General features: G+C 50.1%; 1 protein-coding gene across 3 annotated transcripts in view; it reads right to left on the reverse strand.

Annotated features, from left to right (window-relative positions):
• The window catches only part of IGF2R (insulin like growth factor 2 receptor), a 124,610-nt gene that overhangs the window by 101,127 nt on the left and 12,530 nt on the right, over positions 1 to 10,953 (reverse strand). For all 3 annotated transcript variants that reach the window (XM_060205224.1, XM_060205225.1, XM_060205223.1), the window contains exon 2: positions 4,918 to 5,057. In XM_060205224.1, the coding sequence (XP_060061207.1) occupies positions 4,918 to 5,057 (140 nt within the window). The remainder of the gene's footprint in view (positions 1 to 4,917; positions 5,058 to 10,953) is intronic.

Raw genomic sequence — 10,953 nt, forward strand, 5'->3', positions numbered from 1 at the left:
TTTTCTGCTCAAACTTTATATTTACACTCTCGACGAAAAAAAAAAATTTCTATTCTTGCTACCACCGATGACTTGCCCCCCTGCCCCCCTCCTCTCTCCAACTCTGAGACTCGCTCGCCCCTTACCTTCTGCACTAGCTGCCGTTGTCATCCCCTCCTGTCAACTGGCTCTGCCCAAGCGCCTCATCTTGGCTTACTTGTCACCTTGTTGGCGACGCTGACCAGCACTTAGCTAACCCTGAATCCACAGTGGTGAGACTGCTCCCTGCTCCTCTTCCTCCTTGTCCAGGACATTCTAACGTGCTCCCCAAGCCCGCCCCGCTTCCCCCCAACCCCGCTGTGCTTTATGTCTGCCTTCTGCTCTAGAATGTACACTCCCCTGAGAAAAGGGAAATTTTTGTGTGTTTTGTGATTGATGCAGTCAAATATTTGTTACAAATAAATAAATGGATATTAAGTGTTAACTGCTGAAAAGATAATGTATCCATCCATCCTGGAAGGATAGATTAAGAGGGAAAAAATTATGTCAATTCAGAATATAGCAGTCTTGGGAAACTGTGCTCAACATCTGTCTCAACTAACAATGAATGCTGGACCCAAAAATCCTGTAAGGAAATTTATGTACAGGGGTGAGTTCCTCTGGGTGGTTGGAGATCTGCAAAAGGGACTTGCAGGAATATGTATTTTAAAATTTAGCAGAGACTGTCAGGCTATCAACAGAGACTTTGTTAAGAAACACACACCCCCCCAAAAAAAAAAAGTTAAATCTCAAAGTCAATCAGCTCTCTTAACTAACAGTAGTATGCCATTTTCCGAAAGTGACAAATAGGCCCCAGGGAAATAGCTCAGCATGTTAACAAAACAGCTCTGGACTTCAACGCCCGAGGCTCTGACGTCCCAGATTCAATCTCTGGCACCATCATCAGCCAGAGCTGAGCAGTGTTCTGGTGTGCCTGTGTGTCTGTGTGTGCGTGTGTCTGTCTGTCTTCACACTCTCACTTTCTCTATTACAGTTTAAAAAAAAAAAACCTTAAAACTATATTAATAATAAAATGCAAAAAAAATGGGGGGTGCTTCAGAGGAAAAGGCATTTCACATCTGAAATATCAAAGAGCCAGGAAGACGGTGGCAGAAGTGGACACACGCACACGGGCACACGGGAAGCAGCCTACCCATGACACTGAGTTGAGGGGACAGATCTTAAAGTAAGTGACAACAGAAGTACCAAGAGATCTAGTCTGCTTCCCAGGTCACCCACAAGAAGCCCTGACTTCGGGGGTAAGTAGCCTCAACTCACATGGGGGAAACATGACCTCGGGTCAACACAACTAGCACGGCCACCGATTTCTCAAGTGGGCAGGCTGCTCACCCTCCCAGGCATGAATTCAAGCCAGATCTTAATATCTGGGAGGTGACAGGAGGAATGTGAGCCTGCCTGAGCTTCCACATTTGCGGCAATGGCTGGGCAGCTGATGTCCACTCGAGACACCATTACCAATGGAGAAGGTCTGGCCTGACAATAATGCCCAGTTTAAACAAAAAAAAAAAAGTCATCTGCAGTGAAGTTTTTTCTCACTGTAAGAGCAGACACCTGAAATGCTTACAAAGGGAACCAAATATATAAGATGCATAAATCACTTTAAGAGCCAAGGATTCTGCTAGGTTATAAATGAAACCAAATGTTCTTTATGGGCCCTGTAAAAGGGGAGGAGGGGGAGGGAGGAACGATGCCTAAAAGTCGACTAGAGGCATACATGCAGTGGTGGCGCTGACCTAAGGAAGAACTAATGTCGTTATTTAAGCTCAAAAGGGAGGTATCATCTTCAACTGAAGTTGAGGGCTTCCTAGTCTAGAAACTGCCCTTCTGGGTACTATAAAACTCACATGGGCAATTATCCTCCCAAAAGGATGAGGGAGAAAGAAAACCATCTTCCTACAGGGATACAGAAGTGTACCCATTCCTAGGCATCTTGCCAGCGTGTGCAATTCGGCCACTTAAAACGTCTGCCCGTCTGGCTGAAGGAAAATGAGAATGCCTTACTGCTGTGGTTCACACTTAGGCCAGGGAGGCTGCAGCAAGCGTGTAAGCCTTTCTGCTCCCGCCCATTCTCCGTTCTCTGGTCTGCTCACTGATGGGTGCCAGGCTTTCCTTATCATTTCTCAAGAGAAGCACTTAACCCCTTACACTTCTATTTCGTGAGGTTCCCCCTCACCTCACTCCAAGCCCCCATCTGCCAACGTTCTAGTGTCTTCTTCCTTTTAAATGTCAACCAAATGGTCACTTCGACTACGCGATCAGAGCAAGCCGTACTGTGGCTTCCTGCCAGACATGCACGCGGACGACACCCTAATGCGGGGACCGGCACTCGGTTTACGAGGAGCTGGTGGGCACGAGCTGTGCTGTTTCTCTCCTCCACCTGGCAGCTCCAGCGCTGTGTGGCCGACTTCAAAATCCATGACTTCCCCCCGCCCCCCAGCCCCTTTTCTAGCCAGTTCACAAGAAGAAGCCAAACTCTCCGAGTTTTGTCCTCTGTGAATCAGGAATTGAGATTTCTCATCCTGGTTCCCTTTTTGGAGCTAAACCCATCAGAAGTGGCAGGGTGACTCACATGACAGCACCGCTCTGGTGTAAAGGCACAGGGGCAAACCCTGGTGAAGCTGCCTGCTCAGCTCAGCTGGTACCTCAGTTTCCTCTCTTGGGAAACGAGGGAAATAAAACTGCCAGCTTCCCAAGTGGCCTGATGAACTAAAATTTTTTAAAAGTTGAAAAAAATAAGTGGAGGCAAGTTCCACAGACAGGCCCAGGCCTGTGTGTGTCCAGGAGGAACTCCGTTCTTATCCCACTGAGAAGTCCATGCAGTGTACTTCTGTTATCTAATGTGAGCGATTTGACTCGAGATGGCCTCCGGGACCCTGCTGACCTCGCCCTCTCTCCCTCACAAGAGCTGTGGGCTGAGCCTAGCTCCATGGAGGATGTGGCCAGTACTGGGAGCACATGGCCCCAGAGAAGGGGCCCCCTCCCCGGGGGAGTCTGCTCGCTGGAGAACGGATCTGCCTGTGTTGAGTGTGTGCGTCTGGGAGTAAAACTGTCGGTGGAAACTGCTGGTTTCCATCATCATCAGCTTCACCCTGAACTTTGCTTTTAAGCCACCTAATTACCTTCCACCCACCCCCCTCTCGCCCACCTGTTCTATTTCACTGAGCTCAGATTTCTGTCTTTTTTTAAGCTTCGGTTATTTATTTATTTTATGAGACATACACACATTCAGAGAGAGAGAGAGAGAAAGTGGAGACCAGAGCTCCACTCTGCTCTGGCATGTGAAGCTGGGGGGTGGGGGAAGGAGGGCTGGTGCACGCATGTCTGGCTCCCGCTCCCTCTCCTCACAGCCACCTCGAGCTGTAAGAGCTATCTGGCCGCCTCCCCCATAACCTGTCCCCGTCGATCACAAGCCCTCGGCTGCCCACCCCAGAGTTGTTACTTATTTATTTTCTTCCTGCCCCACACCCCACGACTCAGCCACCGGGCTAAAGTCGGCCGGCTGTGGTGACACTCAGATCCCCGCCAGCCGGCCACGCCAGGCCCACAGAAGCACGCGTCCACGATACACTAAGCGGCTCTCCACAAGGCGGCCACCGCAGCCTGGCAGGAAATAGCTTCCCAGTCAGGTCTGCAGTCAAGGGGAAAATGACTTTTCCTTCTTCTGGGAACCTGAGAGATGTTGGCCCACAGACCCACCCAGGCCCCTCGCCGCCGTTGAAGCACCCAAGAGAGTCCAACCAGGAAGTGGGCTGTCTCATTGGCAATGTCTTTTTTATTTTATTTTAAAGTATCTCACACAGTCATAAAATATGTCTGACTCGGGAGCTCGGAACAGCCCCAGTGCTTTCTCAGGCCTCTTGGGGTTGGGCGGGGGGGGGGTGTCTCTGGCTGGTCCCCCATGCCAGTGTTTTTAGTCTAGACAGTCTCTGAGCTGGAGGAGAGAAAAAACCAAACAGGCACTTGGCCTCCCCCGCAGACCTCCCAGACCCGATTCTGTACTCCCAGGAGTCTGCAAGAGCTGCTCAACTGTGAGAGTAGGAGCCATGGACGCATGGCCACCAGGCTTCACCATGCCCTCCCATCTCCAAAAAATCCATCTTGTCCCACCCCTCCAGTCCCTGAAGCTTCTGCCCCACCCCATACGAGGGTCCCCCTCACATCTCACCATGCCACAGGGTCAGTCAGAAGTCACAACAGAAAGCCATGCTACAGAGGCGAGAACGAGGCTTCCTGTGAAGTCCCTGCACTTCCCCACTCCACAGACCTTGGTGAGGGAGGGTCCCATCATCACCAGAGGGGAAGGGAACTCACCCCCCCCCCAAAGGGGTGCGACAGCCAGCCAGGAAAGGCAAAGTGGCCCAGGACAGAAAGGTGTCCCTGCCCTAGTGACTGGGAGTCCTTAAGATAGTTTCATCTTGACACCCACCTAAAGTCAAGGCCACTTCTGACCCAGCCTGAAGACAGACTGCTCGGGAATTAAGCCACCACAAAAAAAGAGGGGTGGGGGGTAGGAGAAGGAAGGCTGGGTACTAGAAGAAAGGGGGTGGACAGACAGAGGAAGACAAGTAAAGGCAGGGTTTGAGAAACACACACGAGAGAACGCCACAGAAGAGCATTCTTCTGTATCAAAAACCACAAAGGGACAGGGCTCTTCATGCGGCCTGAATGTGCAGTGTGGACAGACAGACAGACATAGCAAGTGTGGTCCTCAGTAGGGTATGTGTTCAGTCCTCATGTGTGAGGACCAAAGAAACACCACGCATGTGGAGTCTTTCTCTTCCTTTTTCTTTTTTTTTCTTATTTTCTTCTCTTCTTTTCCCAACAGGGAGCCCAACGGCCCACCCACTGTCATATGGGGGGGGGGGGTGGCTCACTCACCCACAGAGCGATAGTTCTGGGTCTTCCAACTGTACATACAGACGGCACTGGACGAGCCACACTGAGCAATGTTCACGTTTCCGCAGACGTTGATTTTATAAAGAATGTTGTTTTTGGTATCGACAGCTTCCCATGTGTGACTGGAAAGGAAGAAAGACAATTTGTCACTGTCACCAAGCTGCCAATAATTAAACTTCTCTCTCATTTTACATTCAAGCCCGCGTTTGCTGAAGTCAACCGCAAGCAGAAGACATGTTTTCATTAGCCAAGAATAATGAGGGCCAGTTATTCGAAGCTGAAGGGGAGGCCAGGGGCAACAACCACTAAATACCACCTCAGTCTGGTTCTAACTGCCCCCAAAGCCGCCTCAGGACTCCACATCACCAAAAATACAAAAAATGCACACACATTAAAAAAAAAAAAAAATTAAGTCAGTGATGAATTTCAAGAACCCCAGCTCAGGTAGGAAGCTCAAGAAGCAGAGTGAATGACCACCACCATCAGAATGCTTTAAGATGGTCTCCGATTCACTTTAAAGAATCTTGACTCACACAGAAACCAGGGTACAGGACAGTGATCTTTTCTGTTGAACAGAGACGGTGGACTTTGTAGTAACAGTGAACTGCAGGGGGTTGTTTTTAACTATTTCATGGGAAAGTTACAGTGGCCATCATGGCCGGAAAGACACTCAACACCTGGGCTCACCTCCCTGGCACAGCTCGCGTGCGAATGGGCCACCTACTTCACAGAGCACTGCTCACCCTTCCCTCAGATCGAATGTCTATTCAAGTCAGAGATGGAGAAATTATTCATGAAAAAATCTACATACTTGGGGGAGGAAGAACCAGGGTTCATCATTTTGGGGGGGGGGAATGATTCTGAATTCCTTATTCTTCCCAGGATTCTTTTTTGGGGGGGAGGAGGAAGCCATTTTACAAAATCGGGACCATTTCTTCAGCAAGGGTAGCGACAGAAACTGGAGGCAAGAGACAACAAAGTGCCTTGCAAAAAAAAAAAAAAAAAGCAAAGATAGTGTGCATTAACCTAGCAGATTTACAGAAAGGGAGACAGACTAAATCAGAATGTTTCCTAAACATTGGGGGCCCATAAGCCCTGGAAGCAGGCACCTGGAGCACAGGCTTGACTAACCACTTCTCACAGGTCCTTCCTGCCTCGTCCTAAGCCAGGGATAGGCACAAAGTATCAGGCTCCCCAGGAGCCCTCGGCAGGCAATGCAGGGGGCAGAGGACCCTCTACCCCCCCCCAAAAAAAAAAAGAAATAGAAAAAACTGGGCTTGTTGGAAGCCTGGGGAAGGATCAGACCCACCTGCCAGGAAGCAGAGGCCTGTGTCGGGTGACCTCAGCGGCCAGGTGGTAGAGCTGCCCCCTGGGCTGCTCAAGTGCGGCTAACTGGAAAAACAGGTCAGGGTACTTGTCAAGAGGCTGGCTGTGGGGTGGGGTGGGGTGGGGTGTCTCGCTGGCAGGCAGTGTGGGCTGCACTGGCCTCCTCCTCGGAAACACCTCCAGTTATCGCCCGGAGTCAGGAGGAGCCCAGAAAGTCATCAACAAGGGTCTGTTTCCTCTGGTCTTTGTTGACCTTTCTGCACAAATGCTCCCTAACTGCTCACAGAAGGTGGGAATAATAACAGTAATAATAATAATAAAATAATAATAATAATAATAATAAATCCCACAAGCAGCCCTGGGGTGGGAGGCATTTAGAGGACAGAAAAGGCATAGGAATGGGTAGGAATAGTGAAGACTCCTGAATTTCTGGCCCTGAGTCTCGCATGACAAAGAAAAAAGGGAGGGGGGGAGGTGATGGGGTGGGGAGGCCCGCTGCACCCCTGCAAGGTCCCCAGCCGAGAAGGGACTTGGCACATGGGTGGAGAAGAAAGGCCTTGGAATGTGGCTGGAGCTTGAGGTTGGAGAGAATGGGAGGGGAAGGGGAGGTGGGGGTGGGGTGGGGTGGGGGTAGGGGGGGAGCAGAAGCAAGAGCGAGAGGGAGGGAGGCCTGTCAGACAAGGGCCTCCAGGAACGGAGAGAAAAAAAAAAAAAGGAGAAGAGAGGCAGCAAGTCTGACTCTGCAGCTGAGACAAAGACCACTGGGAGACTGGAGAAATCTTCTCCTCCGAGGTTTTAAAAAGCAGCTGATCTCTGGGCTGTCTTTGTGTTCTACAATGTTCATGCATCCTCTTCCTCTTCTTCATCACAGTTAATTCAGGGGAGATGCTGATAATCTTTTCTTGGGGGGGGGGGGGAGACACTAGAGCCCTGATCTAAACAGCTCAGACATGGCATCATGAACAGGTTCGGGGATCTTAAGTCTGGGAGGGAGGTAGACAAAGGTATCACTTTGCAGTAAGCCACCTCTAGAGAAATCCACACAGGAAGGGCCTGAGGTGCCAGGCGTGGCTGAAAGGTACAGAAGCCCAGTTGTTTTCTGCAGAGGTAGGACTAAAGTCAGCTCAATCAAAAGGGCTGGGGGAGCAGAAAAGAGGCAGAAGTGTATGGGGGGGCGCCTCCTTCCTCTGGAAAACCCCTTGGAAGAGAAAGAAAGAAAGAGAGGAAGGAAGGAAGGAAGGAAGGAAGGAAGGAAGGAAGGAAGGAAGGAAGGAAGGAAGGGGGAAATAAAGGAAGGAAGGAAGGAAGGAAGGAAGGAAGGAAGGAAGGGGGAAATAAAGGAAGGAAGGAAGGGAGGGAGGGATAGAGGGATGGAGGAAGGAAGGGAGAAGGAAGCAGTCTGTCTTCTCTCCTTGCATTTCACATTTGCTTGTCAAGACCCTGGGAGCTGTTGAAGGTGGACCCCTGGATTTTTTTTTTGGGGGGGTGGTGTCGGCAGACAGGATAGGATGATTTAACAGACTTATGTGGCAGCCACCTCTGAGCTACAGCTTCCAAGAGCCCTCACACACCCAACCCGCGCAAGGATGGACTGTGTGTCCCGAGTCACACCGCCGAAACACGGAGGAGGCACGGTCATAGGATGCTTCTACACTGCCCAGCCGGCTGGTGTCTGCAGGCCAGCAGACTGGAAGCCCTTTGGAGACACAGCAGTCGGGAACAAAGGGCCAGGCCCAAAGCTCCTGTCTCAGAGAGCTCAAAAGTAAGCCTGCCCTGAAAATGATCTGTCTAAACATTTCTAAAACACAGCCTGGGGGTGGGGGGGCACCTCGTCGTCTTCCTGCAGGCACCCTGGTCAGATGAAATCATTGTGTGGGAAGCCTTCCACTGGTAGCCACTATTTTTTTAAGGCTATTTCATCAGTCTGGGGAATGTCACAAATATCTGAGTACGCTGTTTTAAGAGAAGTGTAGGAGTGTGTGTGTGTGTGTGTGTGTGTATGAGAGAGAGAGAGAGAGAGACGTGCCAAGATGCTGCCCAAATTCAAGGTGAGGCCTAGACTGAAGTCATTCTTTAAAAAAATGTCTGCTGGTGTTTCTGAGGACCCGGGTACAGGGGGACAAGGGGACAGGGCCGGAGAAAGGTTTCAGAAGCAGTGAAAGTCCGATCAACAAAAGACGACGTGATTCTCTCTTGAAGGAATTCTGTATTTCTGACCTCAAAAGCTTGTCCACTGGAAAACCCTCTCTCCAAACTGAGTGTGCACAGTCCAAGTGAGGAAAACTGTTTTGTGACTCACAGGGGTACCGGCTGAAGAACTCCATTCAGCAGAGTCACAGCAAGTCTCTATTCCAGAGCAAGCTGCCCAGGTTCAAGCAAATAAGACTAAGGGGAAAACGAACAGGGAGTGGGGGTGGAGAGTGGAGACCAAAGTCTTCGGTACCAAAGAGAAAACTAAGCTGTGATATTTAAAGCAGAAAGTTTGTGAAGCAAGAAACCCAGCTCTGGAAGAAAGATTTGCAAACTATGGGGAGATGTGGTCTTTTTTTTTTTTCCTCTTCGTCTGGCTTTCTTTAATTAAAAAAAAATTTTTTTTAATTTAAAGGAAACGTATAACTTCAACCAGCATTTTAACCTTGGTTAAAAAAAAAACAAAAAACTCCAGCAATCTTGAGAGCTGACACTTGTTGCAGGCAGCCAAGGGCACTGAAGTTGCAAGTTCAGCAACAAAGGTTGCAGAGCTGAGAGGGAGACCCTGGACTCTAGGAGAACGGGGGAGCCTGGTGGTCCACAGAGGACAGAATTTTCCTCACTCAAATTCTTCCCAAGTTTAAAAAGTCTGTTGCCTCTCGCCCGCCTGCACTGACTGAGTTGTCTGGTCCCAGAGATGCCGCCTGTACAATTAACTCTGCTCTCAGCTGGTTTCCACAGAAAGAGCACCAGTCCCTAACACCCCTTCATGGTCCCTCAGCCCACTACCAGCCTAGCTCCCACTCCTAAAGCCCAGAGCAAATGGGAGGGGGGGACTGGGTCCACTAAAGAGAAGGATGCCTGGCTGCTTTTTCCCTCACCTCACTCTCCTCTCAAAAGGCCACTCAGCACAGCACAGCTGCCCTCCCTCCCAGGGGCCCCACAATGAGAGGAGCCGGGGTCGGCAGGAAGCGGGGGAAGGGAGGCCACAAAGACTCTAGGGGCCCTGTGATCTGAGTGTGAATACTGAGGACTGTCCACTCCTTCACTCCAGCTCAGCTCTCACCTGGGCCCAAAGCAAGCTGCACCCCCACTCCCACCAGACCCCCACTTTGCCATGTCAACCCATGGGGCTGCAATTTTCTAACTGTAGTCTCTGCCTGGGTTGGGGGGGGGGGAGAAGACAGGCGGCAGATACCAGGCGGGGGAGGCCCAGGGGCAGGAAGCCGGGGGCCCTCCTGCAGCCCCAGTAAGGGTCATGTTCAGAGCCCCCCCGACGGGCGGGTGGCCCACTTAGGGCCTCAAGTTTGCAAGGGAACAAATCTGTAAAGAAAAAAAGAAAAAGAGAAGCTAGGGGGGTGCACAAAGGCTCAGGGGGATGAGTGTGACTGGGACACCCTCTCACATCGTCACAGACTGCACCGTCCTGCCAACGGTGACCTGGGCTGGTCTGCTTTCTGTTTTTGTTTATAAGAGCTAAGATTTAAAACACAACATAATCCCCCCCAAAAAAAAAAAAAGCTAAAAAAGAAGAGCAGATAAAATGTAATTTGAAAATGTACAGTATGCCCACTTGAGGGGACAAGGCACATCTTCAGAGAACTGAGAGGCTCCCCTCCACACAAAACAAGCCCACCTGGTGAAAGGAGACAGGCTGGCTGGGTGCTCACTCAACCACATGGTGCTGTCGTGAGCACCAGGAACATTCCAGGTGCCTTGTGGGATGAAATGAACGGACTGGAGGTGGTAGAGTGAAGGCAGTCAGAGAGACAACTACAGGATCTCTGCAGTCCTGCGTGAAATCTAAATAATGAAGACAGAAAGGATGGAAGGGAGGGAAAGAGAGAAAGAAGAAAGAGGGGAGGAAGGAAGAAGAGAAGAGAAAAAAGAAGAGAGAGAAGAAGAGAAGAGAGAAGAGAGAGAAGAGAAGAGAAGAGAAGAGAAGAGAAGAGAAGAGAAGAGAAGAGAGAGAAGAGAAGAAAGTGAGCATAGTTAAGTGAGACTCAGAGCAAAATCTCAGTTATCCCAGGGAAAGGGGACAGGCCAGGGGAGATGGAGAACGGGGCATCCCTGGTATGGGAAGATGTGGACAGAGGACAGATGAGCTTGAAATTCACGGAGAAGTGTGACATTGCGGCCCTGAAAACATGGGGAAGTGGAAAAAATACCAACAGTGATGTTTCTTGAGAAAATTTACATTTCCAGGCTAGGGAAGACACAGCTGGGCTGGTTCTGCAGAGGACTCTCCTGGCTTGGGGCTCTGAGGTCCCAGGTTCAATCCTCAAGCACCACCATCAGCCAGAGCTGAGAAGGGCGTTGGCCTTTCTCTTTCTGTGTCTATCTCTCTCCTCCCCCCACATTAAAATAGAATAAGGTATTTACAATATTAAGAAAGAAAAATAAATTTAAGTTTCCGTAAGTACAGTTAGGCACCTTTAAAATAGAGCGATATTTAAAAAAAAAAAAAAGTTCCACCGTGTCCAACTGTCTTTGTCTACCAGC

This window comes from Erinaceus europaeus, chromosome 13 (genome assembly GCF_950295315.1).
Source record: "Erinaceus europaeus chromosome 13, mEriEur2.1, whole genome shotgun sequence".
NCBI classification, from domain to species: Eukaryota; Metazoa; Chordata; class Mammalia; order Eulipotyphla; family Erinaceidae; genus Erinaceus; species Erinaceus europaeus.